Source organism: Octopus sinensis, linkage group LG27 (assembly GCF_006345805.1).
Source record: "Octopus sinensis linkage group LG27, ASM634580v1, whole genome shotgun sequence".
Lineage (NCBI taxonomy): Eukaryota > Metazoa > Mollusca > Cephalopoda > Octopoda > Octopodidae > Octopus > Octopus sinensis.
The window spans coordinates 6,398,380-6,420,879 of record NC_043023.1 but is presented as its reverse complement, the minus strand read 5'-3'; the positions used below and the strand labels follow the sequence as shown (position 1 = coordinate 6,420,879).

Here is a 22,500-nt window from a genome sequence, read left to right as displayed (position 1 = left end):
GTTGTAGTAGTAGTAGTAGTAGTAGTAGTAGTAGTAGTAGTAGTAGTAGTAGTAGTATTCAGTAGTTTTATTTTTATAACATGCTTTCACTTCACTACCGAGCAAAGCTCTGTGTGCCTTGTGGTTTGCTGTGATGCTCTTATTTTTACTGTGTTGAAAGTGTTTTGCGTAGGATGTGTGCAGTGCCCAGTAGTGCAATTTTCTCTATGTTATATATATTTGTAAGTCCTGGTGCTTTTGTTATGTATTTGTGCCGGTGGCACGTAAAAAGCACCCACTACACTCTCGGAGTGGTTGGCATTAGGAAGGGCATCAAGCTGTAGAAACTCTGCCAGATCAAGATTGGAGTCTGGTGCAGCCATCTGGTTCGCCAGCCCTCAGTCAAAATCATCCAACCCATGCTAGCATGGAAAGCAGACGTTAAACGATGATGATGATGATTTGTCTGAATATTTTTTTATCATACTTAATGCGCCTACTATGATAGGAATTGTTTGTTTTTAGATTCCACATTCGAGTTACCTCTATTTCCAGGTCTTTGCATTTTGAAAGTTTCTCCATTTCTTTTAGAGAAACGTTGTCATCTGCAGGTATTGATACTTCAATTAGAAAGCATTTTTATCTTTATGATCTCTGACAACTATATCTGGCCTATTGGCCTTAATTTCTCTATCTGTGTGTATTGGCATATCCAAGAGTATGGTTGCTTACTCATTTTCTGTTGCCTTTTCTGGTGTGTGCCTATACCATCTTTTTTCTGTTGTTATTCCAGTGTTGTTATTCCAGTGTATGTAGGTCCCAACTCTGTCATGTCTGTGAATATATTCTTTCTTAGCCAGGACTGGACAGCCAGAGATAATATGATTTACTGTTTCTTGTCCATCTCCACATATTCTGTAGTTACTTGTATTTCTTTTCATTATGTGTTTTTGGTAATTTCTAGTGGGGAGGGTTTGGTCTTGTGTTGCAATTAAAAATCCTTCAGTCTCTGCTTTAAGTCCTGAGCTTCTCAACCATTGCTGGAATTTTTCTCTGTCTATTTCTTTTGCATTTAGTTTAACCCAGTATTAGTCATGAAGGAGCTTTCTTTTGCCATCGTTTTATCATAGTCCGTTGCTGTTCTAGTTTGGATTTCATTTGTTTTATAGCTTTTGTTGTTTCTTCTCCTTCTTCTTCATATTTGTTAGGTAGTATGACTTCTTGTTTGTACTTGTCAGCTTCCTTAAATACTGAAAACAGTTTTTGTTTTGCTCGTGTTTTGTGGCTGTTTGTATTAGTTTTCTTTGCTTCTGAAGTAGGTATTTTTGCAGTCCTATGGTGGTTATTTTATAATAGTTTTCCAGCCGTATAAGGCCTCTACCACCTTCTATACATTATATATACAGCCCTTCTATGTCAGATTTTGGGTGGTGCATCCTAGATCCTGTCATTATTATTCTTGTTTTCCTCACCAATGCCTGTGTCCCCTGGATTCAATTTTAACTATTATATACACAGTCTATGAAACTGGTCCTTTAATAACCCAACAGACATAAATGGTAAATGGTTTAGGAGTGAAATTTGCATCCTAGTTTTTAAAATATCATTATATATAAATTTGAAGTTGTGTGTGTGAGACTCTGTCTCTTCCGATTTAGATTCCTAATTACTCCCACATTTTGCGGTCCAGTTTAACCAAAAGCGGGTATCTTATGTTCGTCATTCATATCGAGCCCTTCTGGGTATTAGCGCACATCTACAATGAGTCTACGATTTAAAAAAAAATTTTACCATCATTTTCCGCATTTTTAATTTTTGCTCGGGTTATATAAGAGAAGTAACTCTCTAAAAATGCTTATATAGTTATTTCCCTTACAAACCCGAGCATCGCCGGGCGATACTGCTTGTATCTAAGAAATTATATATATATATATATATATATATATAATAATAATAATTATTATTATTTGAGGGAATAATATTCCTAACTTACAGGGAAAAATTCAATTTAGAAATATGAAATTTAGAAATTTACCAAATATATTCATTTTTATTATTATTTTGCAATTTACTTAATCATTGGTATATTATTGTTATTTTAATTTTAATATTATATTTAATTTTCTAGATGCTGTAATTTAATCGTTCATTTTGAATTGATAAAAGGTGGATTTTTTCTAAATTTATATTTCCCATACATACGCATGTCCAGACCAATCTTACGCACTAATACTCTCTCATACACACACACACACACCCTTATACATACTAATACATACACCAACCCTATACATACACACATCCAGACCCCTCCCACGCACTTTAGCTGGTCCCTCAACCCATTTATCAACCCTATTATCTCCCCTTATTTCGCTCTCGCATCTCATGTTTGATCTTTGACCTCTGGCCGAAATCAGATCGCATGTTGATTCGTTAGCTACTGCACGCATTTTTTTCTCTCCTTCTTTCTGTGTTTTTCTCTCTCTGTGTATCTTCTGTTGAAGAGCGTAGGCTCGAAACGTTAAAGACTTGTTTTATTTATATTCCTGAGCGCCATACTAATACAATTGTTCGTTTGTTTTCCACCTGCCTTCGTCTTTTGTTTATTTTCATAAAGCTTCCCGTTATATATATATATATATATATAGTTAATCCAAACATGAACAAAGAGAAAACACAACAACGTTAGGATGTGGAACAAGTATAGTGTTATGGATGCTCAGGAAAGGAAAGAAAGAAGGAGGATTAACGTTTCGAGCAGAGCTCTTTGTCAAAAACATAGTAAAAGGAAAGGTCCAAAGAAGGGAAGACGGAGAAAGAAAATGGCCAACGATACACACGTGGTCATATATACCCAGATTTTCACCAGTCACTGCAATCTCCACTCCCTACTCCTACCTTCTTGGCAATACCTGGCTGCATATATTTTAAGAGATGCATTTTAGCAAGAAATCAAACTACATATCTCCTAAACTGCAATTGTTTTTTTTTTGCCTTACATTTCCTCTGGTCCTTTAATAACCCAACAGACATAAATGGTAAATGGTTTAGGAGTGAAATTTGCATCCTACTTTTTAAAATATATCTTAACAAATTAAGAGAGCCTGGAAGATTGCTTGGAGATACATGGTGTATTTTATAAATATGCCTAATTCAAGTATCACAAAAACATGAAACTATTGGTAGCTTTTTCAGTTTGCGTATTAGATTGATATATCATATATTATATATACATAGATGAAATCCTTGTATCATTTCAGAGATGATAAGAATGGAACGTTATCCATCTGATTTGGAGGTGAGCAAAGGAGCGGAGGCAATATTCACATGTGCTGCCACAAGTGATACCATGCAGGAAGATGACTTACGAACCATTTGGTGGAAGGATGGCAAGGCTATAGCCATCGATGACAGAATAAGCCTAAACTCCCAGAACAATTCACTGACCATCAGGAGTGTGACCAGAAATGATGTTGGCCGTTACACATGCATGGTCACAGATGGATTGGATAGTGTCAATGCATCAGCATTTCTCTCTGTTAAAGGTAAGTTTATTTTGTATGTTTGTATGTGTTTGTTGTTCCCAACTCCTCAGAGGTGGTGACCACCTATCTTTGAGTACCCAAGATTGAATTTTAACTTACAGGTAAGAATCTTGCTTCCCAACCACACGGTGCCTGGTTCAGTCCCACTGCATTGCATCTTTGGCAAGTGTCTTCTACTATACAAATCCACCCACAAGTCTACTAGGGACATGTGAGTGGATGTGGTAGACATAAACTGAAAACAGGTTGTCATATATATATATATATATATATATAATATATATATATATATATATATATATATAGTTAATCCAAACATGAAAACATAAAGAGAAAACACAACAACGTGAGGATGTGGAACAAGTATAGTGTTATTGGATGCTCAGGAAAGGAAGAAAGAAGGAGGATTTAACGTTTCGAGCAGAGCTCTTCATCAAAATATAGAAAAAGGAAAGATCCAAAGAAGGGAAGACGGAGAAAGAAAATCGCCAACGATACACACATGGTTTTATATCATCATCATCATCATCATCATCATCAGTTAACGTCTGCTTTCCATGCTAGCATGGGTTGGACGGTTCAACTGGGTTCTAGGAAGCCCGAAGGCTGCACCAGGCCAGTCAGATCTTGCAGTGTTTCTACACCTGGATGCCCTTCCTAACGCCAACCACTCTGTGAGTGTAGTGGGTGCTTTTTATGTACCACCAACACAGGTGCCAGACGAGGCTGGCGAACGGCCACACTCGGATGGTGCTTTTTACGTGCCACCAGCATAGAGGCCAGGCGAGGCTGGCAACGGCCATGATCAGATGGTGTTTGTTACATGCCACCAGCACGGAGGCCAGTCGATGCGGTGCTGGCTACGGCCACGTTCAGATGACAGAATATATGTATATATTTACGGAGATGTACTTGCATAGCGAGTGACTTGATCTGAGATTGTGTGCTGAAACGAAAACAATTGCACCGTGGAAGGTGTTTATAAGCTATTTAAGAGATGCAGCACGAAGTTTTGTCGTCTCAAAGCGACGAAAATATTTTTCCAAATTAAATTTAAATGTTGAAGTGAATCTAACGGTTTTTGTGTGTTTCTTAAAAGGTTTATAAACACTTTCCACGCTGCAATTGTTTATATGTGTGTGTGTGTGTGTTTGTGTGTGTTTGTGTGTGTGTGTGTGTGTGTGTGTGTGTGTGTATCGCTACTTTCCCCCCACCCCATCTTTATACCCAGATTTTCACCAGTCACTGCAATCTCAACCCCCTACTCCTGCCTTCTTGGCAATACCTGGTTGCATATATTTTAAGAGATGCATTTTAGCAAGAAATCAAACTACGTATCTCCTAAACTGCCATCTTTTTTTGCCTCACATATATAGTCGTGATTCATAACGAGCCCTTCTGGGTATTAGCACGCGTCTACGATTTAAAAAAAATTTTACCATCATTTTTTTCCATTTTAATGTATTTTTTCGCTATTATATAAGGGAAGTAACTCTCTAAAAATGTCTACGATGAGTCAACGATTTAAAAAAAAATTTTACCATCATTTTTTTCCATTTTAATGTATTTTTTCGCTATTATATAAGGGAAGTAACTCTCTAAAAATGTCTACGATGAGTCAACGATTTAAAAAAAATTACCATAATTTTTTTTTTCCATTTTTTTGCTATTTTTTGGCTATAACTCTCTAAAAATGCTTATATAGTTATTTCCCTTACAAACCTGAGCAACGCCGGGCGATACTGCTAGTATATTCTAAAAAAATCTACCTCCGTAAACTCTGTCCAATCCATACAAGCATGGAACATGGACGAGGATGTTGATTTTATGTATGTTTATGACAGTGATGCTCTCCTCTTTCTGTTACAGGTACCCAGCCACCTGTGATATTAATCAACCCACCTACCCAGGTACTGTTTAAAGAATTTCAGACTGCGGTACTTCCATGCAAGGCCAGTGGTGAACCACAACCAACGTATGTATTATTGTTTGTGTAGTAGTAGTAGTAGTGGTGGTGCAATCATGTGGTTCTGATGGCAGTAGAGCAGAAGTGGTGGCCATGTGGTGTGGAGATAATGTAGTCGTGTAGTGAAGATGGTGTAGTGGGGATGGGTGTTAAGAAAAGTGGTTGTCTGGTTTTTCAATTTAAGATTCTTTTCGTTTTTGGTACAGGGGTTTAGAATTTTTACTCATTCCCCCAAGTTAATTAATATAAATCTGTGAAGATTTAGGGTTGTGGTCGTGTTCTGACTGCTATTTTTAGCATGCTGGTGCTGCTTTTAGCACTCTTAATTATTAATACATGCATATATAAATATGTATATCTCTCTATATATAAACGGCAGTTTGTCTGTGTGCGTGTCTGTGTGTCTGTTAGGTTGTATCCTCACCCTGACCACGGCTTTCAACCGATTCTGATGAAACTTGACACACACATAGCCCAATGTCATAATTCAAAACTAACACAGCGAAAATTTTGAAAAGTTCCCCCAGTTCTGAAAAAGATCGATGAATTTGACATGGGGTCGACAATCAGAAACACAAACCACAGATGGTCTAGGGGACGCAACTCGACCTTTTTAACTCTCAAAAATTTTTTGGCTATAACTCTCTAAAAATGCTTTATAGTTATTTCCCTTACAAACCCGAGCAACGCCGGGTGATAATTTTTTGGCTATAACTCTCTAAAAATGCTTTATAGTTATTTCACTTACAAACCCGAGCAACACCGGGTGATACTGCTAGTATAGATTATATTGGATGCTCCGGTAACACTGCTCCAACCACAGATCTTCTTCAGGATACCGGGAATGAGATACACTACTTCATTAACCAGCCATGTATGGCAGCTGAAAGATGACAGAAATCCACATGTAATATCATGGAAAATCCTAGAAAAGTGTGTGTATGGTTGTATGTTTGGGGGGTGCATGCGCACATGCATATGTGTGTGTATGTCTACTTTTTATCTCTCCACATTGTTTTTAAACTCACTATTCAGTTTCTCTGTCTTTCTGTTCGTCTGTATCTCTTGCTCTCTTTCTCTTACACACACTCACACAAATACACACAAACACCCACACACACAGACCCCTGTCCTCCTTTCTACTTTCCTCAATTTCCACCCATTATCACTTCATTTATATCTACATCCATACTCAAAAACTCACCCACCCTCTATCCCCATCTCCTTCGTCTTCATCTTTTTCCTTCTCTTCTACAACCAGGTACACCTGGAAAAAGGACAAACGGGACTTCAATGTGGCTGGCAGTGATGACTTTATCTCCACAGTACCAAACGAGGGAACACTTGTGTTCAAGCGACCCAGAAAAAAAGATGCTGGCATGTATCAATGTTTTGCAAACAACTCTTATGGGGTGGCCATGTCAGGCATCGTTGAGCTACGGCTTGCCTTCCTGATGCCGTACACCAATCAGGAACCAGAGACCATCACTGTGTTACCAGGGGCATCTCTCGTCCTCCCTTGTAACAAGCCAATCAGTTACCCTGAGGCCAACGTGACGTGGGTGTTGAAACACAAAGATGGATCATTCAAGGCCTTTGACTTCACTGAACGAATCCTAATGGACCACCAAGGTTAGTATAGCCTTCTCACCATGGCCACCACTACTAATACTGTTTTATCTTTTTTTTCTGTGTATAGGCATAGGAGTGGCTGTGTGGTAAGTTGCTTGCTTATGAACCACATAGTTCCGGGTTCAGTCTCACAGTCTGGCACCTTGGGCAAGTGTCTTCTACTATCCAAGGGAAAGGCAAAGGGGCCGATACAGCTTGGCCCCTGTGACGTTGCAACTGTTAAGTAACGGGGACATAAACACACCAACACTGGTTGTCACTCAGTAGTGGTGGGACAAACACACACAAAAATGCACATGTGCGAGCATGTGCACACACACACACGCATACACACACAATATGTACAACAGGCTTCTTTCAGTTTCCATCTACCAAATCCACTCACAAGGCTTTGGTTGATCTGAATCTATACTCTTTTACTCTCTTACATGTTTCAGTCATTTGACTGTGGCCATGCTGGAGCACTGCCTTTAGTTGAGCAAATCGACCCCGGGACTTATTCTTTGTAAGTACTTATTCTATCGGTCTGTTTTGCCGAACCGCTAAGTGACGGGGACATAAACACACCAGCATCAGTTGTCAAGCAATGCTAGGGGGACAAACACAGACACACAAACACATACACACACATACATATATATATATATATATACATACGACAGGCTTCTTTCAGTTTCCATCTACCAAATCCACTCACAAGGCTTTGGTCAGCCCGGGGCTATAGCAGACGACACTTGCCCAAGATGCCATGCAGTGGGACTGAACCCAGAACCATGTGGTTGGTAAGCAAGCTACTTACCACACAGCCAGTAGAAGACACTTGCCCAAGATGCCATGCAGTGGGACTGAACCAGGAATCATGTGGTTGGGGTACAAGCTTCTTACCACACAACTCATCACTCAGAAATATACACAAAATTCCTCTCTCTACACCTCTCTCTCTTTCTCTTTCTTTTTCAGCCAACCTCATCTTTACTAATGTATTAGAAGAAGACTCCTACAGAGACGCTGCCTATGTCTGCGTGGTTACCAACAAGTTTAACCGAGAAACCACACGGGGCAAACCGTTTTATTTGAAAGCTATACCAAGTGAGTTTTTCTTTCATTTGCAATTAAAAGGGTTTATAGATTAGCCCCTTTGCATTTACACTGACCATATCTGGCCAATATATTTTTCTTCTTGTATAAGGTGGCAAGCTGGCAGAAACATTAGCACGCCGGGCGAAATGCTTAGCCATATTTCGTCTGCCGTTATGTTCTGAGTTTAAATTCCACCGAGGTCGACTTTGCCTTTCATCCTTTCGGGGTCGATAAATTAAGTACCAATTACGCACTGGAATCGATGTAATTGACTTAATCCGTTTGTCTGTCCTTGTTTGTCCCCTCTATGTCTAGCCACTTGTGGGTAGTAAAGAAATAGGTATTTCATCTGTCTTTATATTCTGAGTTTAAATTCTGCCAAGGTCGACTTTGCCTTTCATCTTTTTGGGGTCAATAAATTTAGTACCAATTATGCACTGGGGTCGATGTAGTTGACTTAATCCGTTTGTCTCCTCTGTGTTTAGCCCCTTGTGGGTAGTAAAGAAATATATATTTTTCTTCTTGTATGCCAGATCCTGCCTGTCACACCTACCCTATAATGTCATTCTAAAGTAAACAATCACATCATTAAAATTTCAAAGCTATGAGATAGCTTAGGCGCAGGAGTGGCTTTGTGGTAAGTAGCTTGCTTACCAACCACATGGTTCCGGTTCAGTCTCACTGTGTGACACCTTGGGCAAGTGTCTTCTACTATAGCCTCAGGCCGGCCAAAACCTTGTGAGTGCATTTGGTAGATGGAAACTGAAAGAAGCCCGTCATATGTATATATATATATATATATGTGTGTGTGTGTGTGTGTGTGTGTCTGTGTTTGTCCCCCAACATCGCTTGACAGCTGCTAAGTTACGTCCCCATAACTTAGCAGTTCGGCAAAAGAGTCCGATAGAATAAGTACTAGGCTTACAAAGAATAAGTCCTGGGGTCGATGTGCTCGACTAAAGGGAGTGCTCCAGCATGGCCACAGTCAAATGACTGAAACAAGTAAAAGAGTAGAAGGGTTTATAACAGTAAACCTTTAGCATTCAAGTTATTCTGTCAAACGTAATGCTTATTTAGTCACATTGTTCTAAATTAATTGTAGGAGTGGCTGTGGTAAGTAGCTTGCTTACCAACCACAGGGTTCCGGGTTCAATTCCATTGCACAGCATCTTGGGCAAGTGTCTTCTACTATAGCCTCAGGCCAACCAAAGCCTTGTGAGTGGATTGGTAGATGGAAACTGAAAGAAACCCGTCATGTATATGTTTATGTATATATATATATATATATATATGTGTGTGTGTGTGTGTGGTGTGTGTGTGTATGTGTCTGTGTTGTCTCCCCAACATCACCTGACAACCAATGCTGGTGTGTTTCCATCCCCGTAACTTAGCGGTTCGGCAAAAGAGACCAATAGAATAAGTACTAGGCTTACAAAGAATAAGACCTGGGGTCGATTAAGTGGGAATAAATATGTTAAATGATGATGATGATGATGATGATATAGAAGTTCCTTGTCTTTTGTCTACTTTCAGTGCCACCTGAAAATCACCAACCTCATCTAATCAATGTTGCCCCTAATAAGGGGCTCTTTCTTAAAGGAGACACAGTGAAGTTGCAGTGTATATTCGGTGGACAGTGAGTTCAATTCTGCCTCATTTCCTTGGTCCTGTGGACCTCCGCCATCACCAGCATTCTTTAACCACCACCACCACCAATACTACCACCGACACCACCACCACTATCACCACCACCAACACCATTGACGTCACCATCACCATTATCGACACCACCACCATCACTACCATTGCCACAATCACTACCACCACCACCACCATCACTACCATTACCACAATCACCACTACCACCAACACTATCGACGCCACCATTACTACCACCAACACTATCGACGCCTACACCACAACCATAATCACCACCACTACCACCACCACTATCAACACCACCACCACCATCCCTACCATTACCCCAATCACTGCTACTACCACCACAAGCCATACCAGCATCGACACCATCCATACACCACCAACACCAACATTGCTGCCGTCACATTGGTAAACAACCAAGCTTCTATGTGATTGCTTACTCTACTAGAAATGGCAGCCAAATATCCCTCAAACCACATTCAAACTTCTTAGAGAAGATCACTTTGGATACTATCATCCTGCATTTACAGTGCATAGAACCAAACAGGATGGTCACGGATAGAATGTCTTTGATCATAGATCTGCTCCAGCGAGCCTGACCTAGGGCTAAACAACATCATCATCATCATCATCATAATTACTTTCCTTTTATGTAATGCTTACCTTTCTATATTCACCAGTCATAGGCACAGGAGTTGCTGTGTGGTAAGAAGCTTGCTTACTAACCACATGGTTCAAGGTTCAGTCCCACTGCATGATGCTTTGAGCAGGTGTCTTCTACTATAGCCTCAGGTCAACCAAAGCCTTGAGTGGATTTGGTAGACAGAAGCTGAAAGAAGCCCGTCGTGTATATATATATATATATATATATCATCATCATCATTTAGCGTCCTCTTTCCATGCTAGCATGGGTTTGGACGGTTCAACTGGGGTCTGTGAAGCCAGAAGGCTGCATCAGGCCCAGTCTGGTCTGGCAGTGTTTCTATGGCCGGATGCCCTTCCTAACGCCAACCACTCCGCGAGTGTAGTGGGTGCTTTTTACGTGCCACCCGCACAGGAGCCAGACGGAGCTGGCAAACGGCCACGAATGGATGTTGCTTTTATGTGCCACCGGCACGGGGGCCAGGCACGCCTGGCAACGGCCATTAATGGATGGCGCTTTTTACGTGTCACCGGCACGGAGGCCAGTCGGGGCGACGCTGGCAACAGCCACGATCGGATGGTTCGCTTACTTGTCACCGGCACTGGTATCACAGCCGCAATTTCCATTGATGTTGATCGACTTCGATTTTGGTTCTGCTTTCTGATATCTGATTTGATTTGGTTTGATTTTGATTTTCACTTGCCTCAACGGGTCTTCACAAGTGGAGTTTTGTGTCCCAAGAAGGAAAGGTATGTATAAGTCGACTGGCTACATACCAGGTAGAGGCCACGGGTTATGGTCTCACTAGTCTTGCCGGGTCTTCTAACACACAGCATACTTCCATAGGTCTCGGTCTCTAGTCATTTCCTTGGTGAGACCTAAAGTACGAAGGTCGTGCTTCACCACCTCGTCCCAGGTTTTCCTGGGTCTACCTCTTCCACAGGTTCCCTCAACTGCTAGGGTGTAGCACTTTTGCACACAACTATCTTCAGCCATTCTCGCCACATGACCATACCAGTGCAAACGTCTCTCTTGCACACCACAACTGATGCTTCTTAGGTCCAACTTTTCTCTCAAGGTACTTACACTCTGTCGATTATGAACACTGACATTACACATCCATCGGAGCATACTGGCTTCATTTCTTGCGAGCTTACGCATATCCTCAGCAGTCACGGCCCATGTTTCACTACCATGTAGCATGGCTGTATGTACACATGCATCATACAGTTTGCCTTTTACTCTGAGCGAGAGGCCTTTTGTCACCAGCAGGGGTAAGAGCTCTCTAAACTTTGCCCAGGCTATTCTTACTCTAGCAGTTACACTTTCAGCACACCCACCCCCGCTACTGACTTGGTCACCTAGGTAGCGGAAGCTATCAACTACTTCTAGTTTTTCTCCCAGGAATGTGGTAGAAGTTGGTCTCTGCACATTTCCAGTGTTTATTGCTCCTGAGCATCTGCCACAGACAAAAACTATTTTCCTAGTTAGCCTTCCTTTGACATTGCTGCACCTCTTATGTGTCCATAGCTTACACTTGGTGCACCTTATAGAGTTTCTACCTACACCTTTTTATAGATTGAGCAGGGCCATCTACCTGAAGTCGTTCGTGATTGGTCTACCTTCCTACTTATTAGGACTTTGGTTTTGGCTAGGTTGATTCTAAGGCCCTTCGATTCTAATCCTTGTTTCCACACCTGAAACTTCTCCTCCAGTTCTGATAGTGACTCAGCAATTAGAACAAGGTCATCAGTATAGAGGAGCTCCCAGGGGCATCCTGTCTTGAATTCCTCCGTTATTGCTTGGAGGACTATGATAAATAGGAGGGGACTGAGGACTGAACCTTGGTGGACCCCAACCTCTACCCTGAATTCTTCACTGTACTCGATGCCCACCCTCATCTTACTAGCAGCGTCTCTGTACATGGCTTGTACAGCTCTCACTAACCATTCATCTATCCCTAGTTTCCTCATTGACCACCAGATAAGAGATCGGGGGACTCTGTCGAAGGCTTTCTCCATGTCAACAAAAGCCAGGTACAGGGGCTTATCTTTGGCTAGGTATTTCTCCTGCAGCTGTCTTACCAGGCATATAGCATCAGTAGTACTTTTCCCTGGCACGAACCCAAACTGCATCTGATCTAAGCTAACTCTCTCTCTAATTAGTTGGGCTATAACCCTCTCTGTAACCTTCATTACCTGATCCAGCAGCTTGATACCCCTGTAGTTATTTGTATCTAAGGCGTCACCTTTATCTTTGTAGCAGTTGACTATTATGCTGCTACACCAGTCATTGGGTATGACTCCTTTGTGTATCACCTGGTTAACTATACGGGTGACTAGGCTATAGCCGACACTACCAGATATTTTGAGCATCTCTGCAGTAATTCCTGATGGGCCTGGGGCTTTCGCTGTTTTCATGCTTCTAATTGCCTTAACTACTAAGGAACTGTCAACTTGGATTGCTGGTCCCTCTGTTGGGTCGACATTCGGCAGACTCTCTTTATCCCATTCATTTTCCTCATTCAGCAACCTTTCATAGTGGCGTCTCCATACCTCTCTCTTTGTATCCTCATTTAGCGCAAGTGAACCGTCATCCTTGCGAACACATTTCTCACCTACCACGTCACGATTCTCTCTCACACACTGTCTTGCAACACGAAATACCTCAAGTCTTTCATCCTCACGGCTCAGAACATTGGCAAATTTTTTTCTTATCTGCTTCCCCTCTGGCTAAATACACCTGCCTCCTAGCTTCCCTTCTGGCAGTCTGATACACTTCCCTGCTACCACCATTCTTCCAGTCCTTCCAAGCCTGTTTCTTTTGTCTAATAGCCCTGTCAACGGTATTGTTCCACCACCACGTTATTTTGGGTCTTGAGGGGACTTTGCACCAGCCACAGATCTGGTCAGTGGCTTTCAGCAGGTTGTCCCTCAGAAGCGTCCAGTTGTCTTCTACCCCATGTGTAGCTATACCCCCTTCCATTTCGTCAAAGGCTTCAAGTAACATATCTCTAAATCTCTGTCCATTCGCAGGGTCTTTAAGCTTCCAGACCCTTCTTCTCCATGTTGGTCGTCTTCTAGTCGCCCTCTTAGTCCTGATCCTAAAGTCACTAACTACCAGTCTATGTTGTGGGGTGCATTCTTCGCCTGGGAAGGTTTTGGCATTTATAAGCAGCCATCTTTCCTTTTTCTGGCAAGGATGTAGTCGATTTGGCTAGTATGCCGGCCTGATCTGTAGGTGACCAGGTGGCTTGTCGGTTTCCTGAAGTTAGTGTTGCAAACCATAAGACTATTCGCATCGCAGAACTCCAGCAGCCTGGTTTCCTCCTCGTTGCGGGAACCATAACCATAGCCTCCATGTACGCCATGGAAGCCCCCAGCATGCCGTCCAACATGCCCATTGAAGTCACCAGCCACAAAGAGAAGGTCCCTGTCGTTCGTCAATGAGGTGGTCTGCAATAGGGTGTCATAGAAACTGTCTTTCTGTCCATCGGGTAGGAAGGGCATCCAGCTGTAGAAACACTGCCAGATCTGACTGGCCTGGTGCAGCCTTCGGGCTTGCCAGACCCCAGTTGAACCGTCCAACCCATGCTAGCATGGAAAGCGGACGTTAAACGATGATGATGATGATGATGAGATATGAGTTGAAAACTTTGTTTTAACATTTCACTTAATGTCTATGTTCCATGCTGGCATGGGTTGGAGAGTTGTTAATGTGGAAAGTTGGTACCTCAGCTAATAGCAGTCGAGATCTGAGTAATCTAGACAGCGTTTTTAAATTTCGTTATTTTCTTTAACCCAGGCAATGCCGGGTATTTCTGCAAGTATTATCTATAACATTACATTTGTTTTTAGCCCCCCCAACTCCTTATGTCTTATTTCTCATTCTCAGTCCGACACCGGAAATCCGATGGTTCCGAACACTAAAGAGAGAAGAATACAAATAGAGCAGAATACAAAGTATCGGTTTTCCAGCTCTAAGCATCAGCTCAATATTCTGGATGCTGGGTTTGAGGACGAAGGAATCTATGAATGCCACGCACGTGTAACGAGTTTCAGCCAGGCAATGCAACGAGTCATGACCGTGAAGATTGAATGTAAATCTGAATAAGTATTCCGTTATTCTTTTATTCTTTAACTGGTTTCAGTCTTTGGTCTGTGGCCAAGCTGCAGCATTATCTTCAAGACATTTGAGTGGTCGTACCAAGCCCAGCATTTGTAGACTTGTACATAATGCATATGTTTCCCTGTATATACATACATATATATATATATATAATATTGGATTGTATGTATATATATAGGTGTGTATGTGTATATATATATATTATATATATATATTATATATATATTATATATATATGTATGTATATAGGTGTGTATGTGTATATTTATGCATATATATTATATGTATATATATATATTGGGTATCACTCCATCACACTCTCTTCTCACTTGCTCTCGTTTCTATCTCTTTATTTAGGCAACATTTCTCGAACTCTCATAATTATCAAACTCTTTAACATTCATAATGTTAAGGTCAGCTATGCTTGCGTAGATAATGACATTTACAACATTTTATACTAAAACAAAAGAGAAACATGTACCACACTCACTCACTCCATCCCATACGTTAGCCTGAAAATATTGATGCCACCAGCTGCCTACTGGGAGTATATGTGTATATATATATATATATATATATACGAATGTACATTTGTGTGCATATAGGTGTGTTTGTGCGCGTGGGTGTGTGTGTAGGTGTGAACAGAAACAGGAGATTTCCTTATTAGTATGTCTGAAAGAGTACATGTGATGTATATATCTTCATTCAAGCCCATTGGCATTTATGCTTATATAATGTCTCGTGATGGCATTAGATGATGTGTGCGTAGCTCTACAGACCACAGAATTTGGGAGGCAGGATACTCCCAGTAGCAGCTGGTGGCATCAGTAATTACAGGCTAACGTATGGGATGGAGTGAGTGAGTGTGTGGTACATGTTTCTCTTTTGTTTTAGTATAAAATGTTGTAAATGTCATTATCTACGCAAGCATAGCTCACCTTAACATTATGAATGTTAAAGAGTTTGATACTTATGAGAGTTAGAGAAATGTTGTCTAAATAAAGAGATAGAAACGAGAGCAAGTGAGAAGAGAGTGTGATGGAGTGATACCCAATCACACAATCATTGTTGTACTTGTTGATATTGTTGCTGATTTGGTTGATATTATAGTTGTTGATATTGTTATGGTTGTTATTGTGTGTTTCAGCTAAGCCTGAATGGACCACAAAACCAAGAAGTATTGTGACCAGTGTGGGCAGTTCAGTTACCTTCATCTGTAATGGAACTAGCAAACCTCCCATCAGTAAACACATGTGGTACATCAATGGAAAGAGAATTAACGGTAAGTAGTGACACTGATGATGGAGGTGGTGATGATGATGATGATGATGACAATGACTATGAACTTGTGTATATGTGAATACATGCATATCCATGCACATACACACACACACACACATATTATTAACCCAGTATTTGGTTAATATATAATATACTTCATATATTATATATTAACCAAAATGAAGTAGATTGACAAAATTATGTTTTGAACCTGTTGAAGACACATGAGATGTTGCTATATCGTTCGCTAGATGAGAATGGCACTCTTCTTTTAATTTTGACTCTATTATTATTATTATTGAGTGAGAGAGCAGTGCATGCCATCAAAGTGACGCTGGGGTAAAATATACGAACCCAGTATACCCATCATGACTATCCGTCTGATAAGGGTACACTAGGCACATGCATCACAACCATATGTGCGCAACATGGTGATCTCATATCAAGATAAACAGCACATGACCTTGCAGGTGGGGCCCAGTTAGAATTTTCTTCTGGTCAAGTAACTCATCCCACTCAAAAGGTCCCTGAATAAAGGCTGTTTAAGGATGTTGAACGAAACACCCATGTTTCCAGAGGTGAATTATTCAAACCCCAAAGAATCCTTCTCAACACATGGCTATGATGCTCCCCCACTATTTCTGCTCGTGATCAGAGATGCTCATATCATCAGCCACTAAGGGACATGCTCAACTGGTTAAGGTCAAACAACTGAGAAACAAATCTGTGGTATTGAGCAGAATATTTGCTGTAGCCCATCTTTTATACCAAGACAAAACAATGTACATGATAACACTTCCAATCAGTTAAGATCAGAAGTTATGAGAGCCACTGCCTTGTATTGCATCGGGGCATTTATTATTATTATTATTATTATTATTATTATTATTATATTATTATTATTATTATTATTATTATTATTATTATTAATATGATATCCTCGAAAAAATATCCTCACTTCAAGCAGATATTTCCTCAGCTGCCTATCATAGCCTTTAGACGGAATATGAATATAAGAGAATTATTGACCTCTATATCTGACTCGAAGAAAATGAACACTGGAGTATCTACACACTGTACCTTAAAGAACAGCCACAAGAGAGGTAAGCCCTGTCCATTGTGCAACAACATGAGTGAAGTGAATTCCATCAGATTTATACAGAAGGTGGAACATGTAAAGATATTTATTTGGTGTACGCTGCAGAATGCACGAAACACAACTTAATTTATGTTGGTTGCACAACAGAACAATTAAAGAAAAGGTTTAATGGGCACAGATTCGACATCAGGCTCAATAACAGTAGTTCGACAGAACTTGCTGAATATTTTGTTTCAAGCGGCTTCAATTTTGAAGAAAACTTGAAAATGCATATTCTCAGAAAATATTCTGAATCTGCTACACTTTCAATACTCAAAATGCATGAGGGGAAATGTGTTTGAAGGTTATTAACATCACGCCCAGGAGGAAAGGATAACATCATCAAATTTATACAAAACTGTTTGATTAAATATTCTTCTTTCCTTTTTTCTGTTATTTTTTTTCTGTCTTTTTCTTTTCGCCTCTTACAAAATTGTAACTTAGAAACTGATGATGTCATTCCATCAACGTGTGGACACTGATTGCTCTCATTCATACTTTACGTTTAAATCTCTGTAATTTTGAATTTTTATCACTTCTTATTTTGAACTTGACAAAGACAGATGTACTGTTGAAATATCATTCAACTATTAAAATACCTTACAATCGAATCATGCTCTTCATCTTCACTGTTTACCTCTGTGAAGAGTTACGTCAAACCTTTCTAAAGTATTATTATTATTATTAACCATGGCCTCAGTCCACTTACGCATACCTTTCCTTCTTGGGACACAAAACTCTACTTGTGAAGACCTGTTGAGGCAAGTGAAAATCAAAATCAAAATCAAAATCAATCAACTTCAATGGAAATCGTAGCTGTGATACCAGTGCCCGTGGCACATAAGAGAACCATCCGAACGTGGCCGTTGCCAGCGCTGCCCTGACTGCCTCCATGCCAGTGGCACATAAAAAGCACCATCTGATCGTGGCCGTTTGCTAGCCTCGTCTGGCACCTGTGCCGGTGGCACGTAAAAAGCACCCGCTACACTCATGGAGTGGTTGGCGTTAGGATGGGCATCCAGCTGTAGAAACATTACCAGATCAGGCTGGGCCTGGTGCAGCCTTCTGGCTTCTCAGACCCCGGTTGAACCGTCCAACCCATGCCAGCATGGAAAGCGGACGCTAAACGATGATGATGATTATTATTATTATTATTATTATTATTATTATTATTATTATAACTCTTTTACTGGCTTCAGCCATTTGACTGTGGCCATGTTGGGCCACCGCCTTTAGTCAACAAAACCGACCCCAGAACTTATTCTTTGTAAGCCTAGTACTTATTCTATCGGTCTCTTTTTGCTGAACCACTAAGTTGTCAAGTGATGTTGGGGGGACAAATACAGACACACAAACATATACACACATGTACATATGTATATATATATATATATATATAGTGTAATAAATAAAATATATGCATACATACAAACATATATGTACGTACCTACATCTACATGTATATATACATGCATATATAAATATATATACGTGAGTACAGGACACCACAACTAGACGTAGAACTCAATGAGAAATGAAAACGGAAAAACCATTTTTTTACAACAGAAAAACAGAGTACAGGACATACTACACAAGGAAAAATCCCCTATCATCAGCTGTCACTAGTTCGACTCCAGCGTGTTTCGAAGGCAAGACAGGACACGACTCGCCAAACTAATCCTTCCTGCGAGAGAATTAAAATAAAATTACCTCGCAGAGGGGTAAAAACAAGCAAGAAAAAATGTAACACAAACAGGATGTAAAAACGATACAAATAAAACTACAATATATATATATATGATGGGCTTCTTTCAGTTTCTGTCTACCAAATCCACTCACAAGGCTTTGGTCAGCCCGAGGCTATAGTAGAAGACATTTGCCCAAGGTGCCATGCAGTGGGACATTAATATATTATTATTATTATTATTATTATTATTCAGTAGCATTATTTTTTATAGAGTGCTTTCACTTCAGTACCGAGCGCAGCTCTGTGTGCCTTGGGTATGTGCTGTGATTTGTTGTGATGCTCTGATGGTTATTGTATGGAAAGTGTTCTGCGTAGGATGTGTTCAGTGCCTAGTAGTGCAATTTTCTGTATGTTATATGTGTTTGTAAGTCCTGGTGTTTTTGTTATGTATTTGTCTGAATATTTTTTTTTTCATGCCTAATGCACCTACTATGATAGGAATTGTTTCTGTTTTTAGATTCCACATTCTGGTTACCTCCATTTCTAGGTCTTTGTATTTTGAAAGTTTCTCCATTTCTTTTAGAGACACGTTGTCATCTGCCAGTATTGATACATCAATTAGAAAGCATTCTTTTTCTTCATGATCTCTGACAACTATATCTGGTCTGTTGGCCTTAATTTCTCTATCTGTGTATATCAGCATATCCCAGAGTATGGTTGCTTTCTCGTTTTCAGTGACCTTTTCTGGTGTGTGCCTATACCATCTTTTTTCTGTTGTTATTCCATAATGTTGGCATAGGCTCCAACTCTGTCATGTCTGTGAATATATTCTTTCTTAGCCAGGACTGGGCAGCCAGAGATAATATGATTTATTGTTTCTTGTCCATCTCCACATATTCTGCAGTTACTTGTAATATTTCTTTTCATTACATGTTTTTGGTAATTTCTGGTGGGGAGGCTTTGGTCTTGTGCTGCAATTAAAAATCCCTCTGTCTCTGCTTTGAGTCCTGAGCTTCTCAACCATTGCTGGGATTTTTCTTTGTCTATTTCTTTTGCATTTTGTTTAGTCCAGTATTTACCATGAAGGGGTTTTTCTTGCCATCATTTTATCATGGTTCGTTGCTGTTCTAGTTTTAGTTTGGATTTCATTTGTTTTATAGCTTTTGTTGTTTCTTCATCTTCTTCTCCTTTATATTTGTTAGGTGGTATGATTCTTGTTTGTATTTGTCAGCTTCCTTAAATACTGAGAACAGTTTTTTGTTTTGCTCGTGTTTTGCCGCTATTTGTATCAGTTTTCCTTCCTTCTGAAGTAGATATTTTTGCAGTCCTATGGTGGTTATTTTGTAGTAGTTTTCCAGCTGTATAAGGCCTCTACCACCTTCTATACGTTGTATATATAGTCTTTCTATGTCAGATTTTGGGTGATGCATCCTAGATCCTGTCATTATTTTTTTGTTTTCCTATCTATTTTGGTCAGTTCATTTAGTGTCCAGTTAAGGATATTGTAGCTGTAACTTATAACTGGGACAGCTAAAGTGTTAATACCTATTATCTTGTTTTAGCATTGAGCTCTGTTTTTAGTATTGATCTAACTCGTCTATAATATTCTTTTTTTTATTTTCTCTTTCATTTGTGTGTGTTGTGTCTTATCTAGTTCATGGATTCCTAAGTATTTGTAAGTTTGGTTTTGGTCTAATTCTTTTATTTCATTGGTTTTATCTAGTGTGATGTTGCTACTCTTAACTAGTTTTCCGCTTTTCATAGTTACTTTGGCGCATTTTTCTAATCCAAATTTCATATCTATTTCTTTGGTAAATCCATGAACTGTCTTTAATAGTGTCCAGCTGTTTGTCCTTTGCAGCGTATAGTTTTAGGTCATCCATATATAAAAGGTGGCTGATCGTTTTGCCGTAACATTTATATCCGCATCCAGTTCTATTTAGCATATCAGATAGAGGTGACAGTGCCAAGCAGAAAAGAAGTGGAGAGAGCGTGTCTCCCTGGAATATTCCTCTTCTAATGGGGATGGTTTTGGTTTTCATGAGTCCCTCTTTTGTTTGGAGCTGTAGCACTGTTTGCCATTTATTCATAGAGTGTCCTATGAATTTTATAATTGTTGGTGATACTTTGTTAATAGCTAGTGTTTCGAGGATCCATGTGTGGGGGATGCTATCAAACGCCTTTTTGTAGTCGATCCAGGCCATACTGAGGCCTTTCTTCTTTCTGTGGCTGTCTTCAGTTATGGCTTTATTGATCATTAGTTGATCTTTACAGCCGTATGAGCCTTTGCAGCATCCTTTCTGCTCTTCTGGAAACAGGTTGTTTTCGTCTAGGTGCTTGTTCAACCTTTGCGATATCACTGCAGTAAACCACTTGCAGTAAACCACTTGTGCATTGTAGGGAGACAGGTTATTGGTCTGTAGTTTTCTGGTTTTGCTGTCTCATTTGATTTGGGAATTAAGATGGTTTTCCCCTTCGTGAGCCACTCAGGCATTGTCTCTGGCTCTGCTATTATGTTGTTAAAATTTTCAGCCAGCTTTTTGTGCATTCCTGTTAGATATTTCAACCAGAAGTTGATTATTATTGTTATTATTATTATTATTATTATTATTGTTATTATTATTATTATTATTATTATTGTTATTATTATTATTATTATTAATGTTTATAAACATTTTATTTTTGCAGAATATCCCAATAAAAATAAGTTTATAGTACAGGAAACCAACCTGACTGTCATCAACCTCACATACCAAGATTCCATGACCATCCAGTGTAATATCAGTAATATCCATGGGTATATCTTCGCTAATGCCTTTCTATATGTCTTTGGTGAGTATTGAACCTGGCACATTCTGATACATCAGGCATTCATTTCCCTTTTTATATTGCTTCCTCCAAACACAATAAATGCTACTACTGCTACTACCACAACCAGCACCTTTACTACTACTACTACTACTACTACTACTACTACTACTACTACCACTACTACTACTGCAAGTCTGCATGCTTGTGTGTTTGTGTGTCCACTTGCATTTTTGTGAGGTCAGTGCCACCTTTCCACCTTTCAGACTCAACAGCATTAAGTACCAGTCATATACCAGGGTCTGACTAAGCCACTCCTGCCCTTGGGAAATGTGCCTTGTCCCCTAATGTATAATAGCCTGAAATTTATATGTAAACGTAATACTCTTTACTTTCTTTACTCTGTTACTTCTTTCAGTCATTTGACTGTGGCCATGCTGGAGCACCGCCTTTAGTCAAGCAAATCGACCCCAGGACTTATTCTTTGTAAGCTTAGTACTTATTCTATCAGTCTCTTTTGCTGAACTGCTAAGTAACAGGGACATAGACACACCATCATCGGTTGTCAAACAATGTTGGGGGGACAAACACAGACACACAAACACACACACACACACACACACACACACACACACACACATATGGCGCAGCCTCCTGGCTTCCCAGACCCGTCGAACCATCCAACCCATGTTAGCATGGAAAATGGACGTTAAACAATGATGATGATGATGATACGCTTCCTTCAGTTTCCGTCTACCAAATCCACTCACAAGGCTTTGGTTGGCCCGAGGCTATAGCAGAAGACACTTGCCCAAGATGCCACGCAGTGGGACTGAACCTGGAACCATGTGGTTGGTAAGCAAGCTACCTACCACACAGCTACTCCTACGCCTGATTTGCATGGTTTATGGATGTCATGCCAAGCAGCTAAACTGCTTTCACATGAATTGT

General features: G+C 40.1%; 1 protein-coding gene across 1 annotated transcript in view; it reads left to right on the top strand.

Moving 5' to 3' along the window:
• The window catches only part of LOC115225490 (neurofascin-like), a 498,646-nt gene that overhangs the window by 37,060 nt on the left and 439,086 nt on the right, over positions 1-22,500 (top strand). The window contains exons 10-12 of the mRNA XM_036514376.1: positions 3,240-3,524; positions 5,394-5,499; positions 6,752-7,122. Coding sequence (XP_036370269.1) covers positions 3,240-3,524; positions 5,394-5,499; positions 6,752-7,122 — 762 coding nt within the window. The remainder of the gene's footprint in view (positions 1-3,239; positions 3,525-5,393; positions 5,500-6,751; positions 7,123-22,500) is intronic.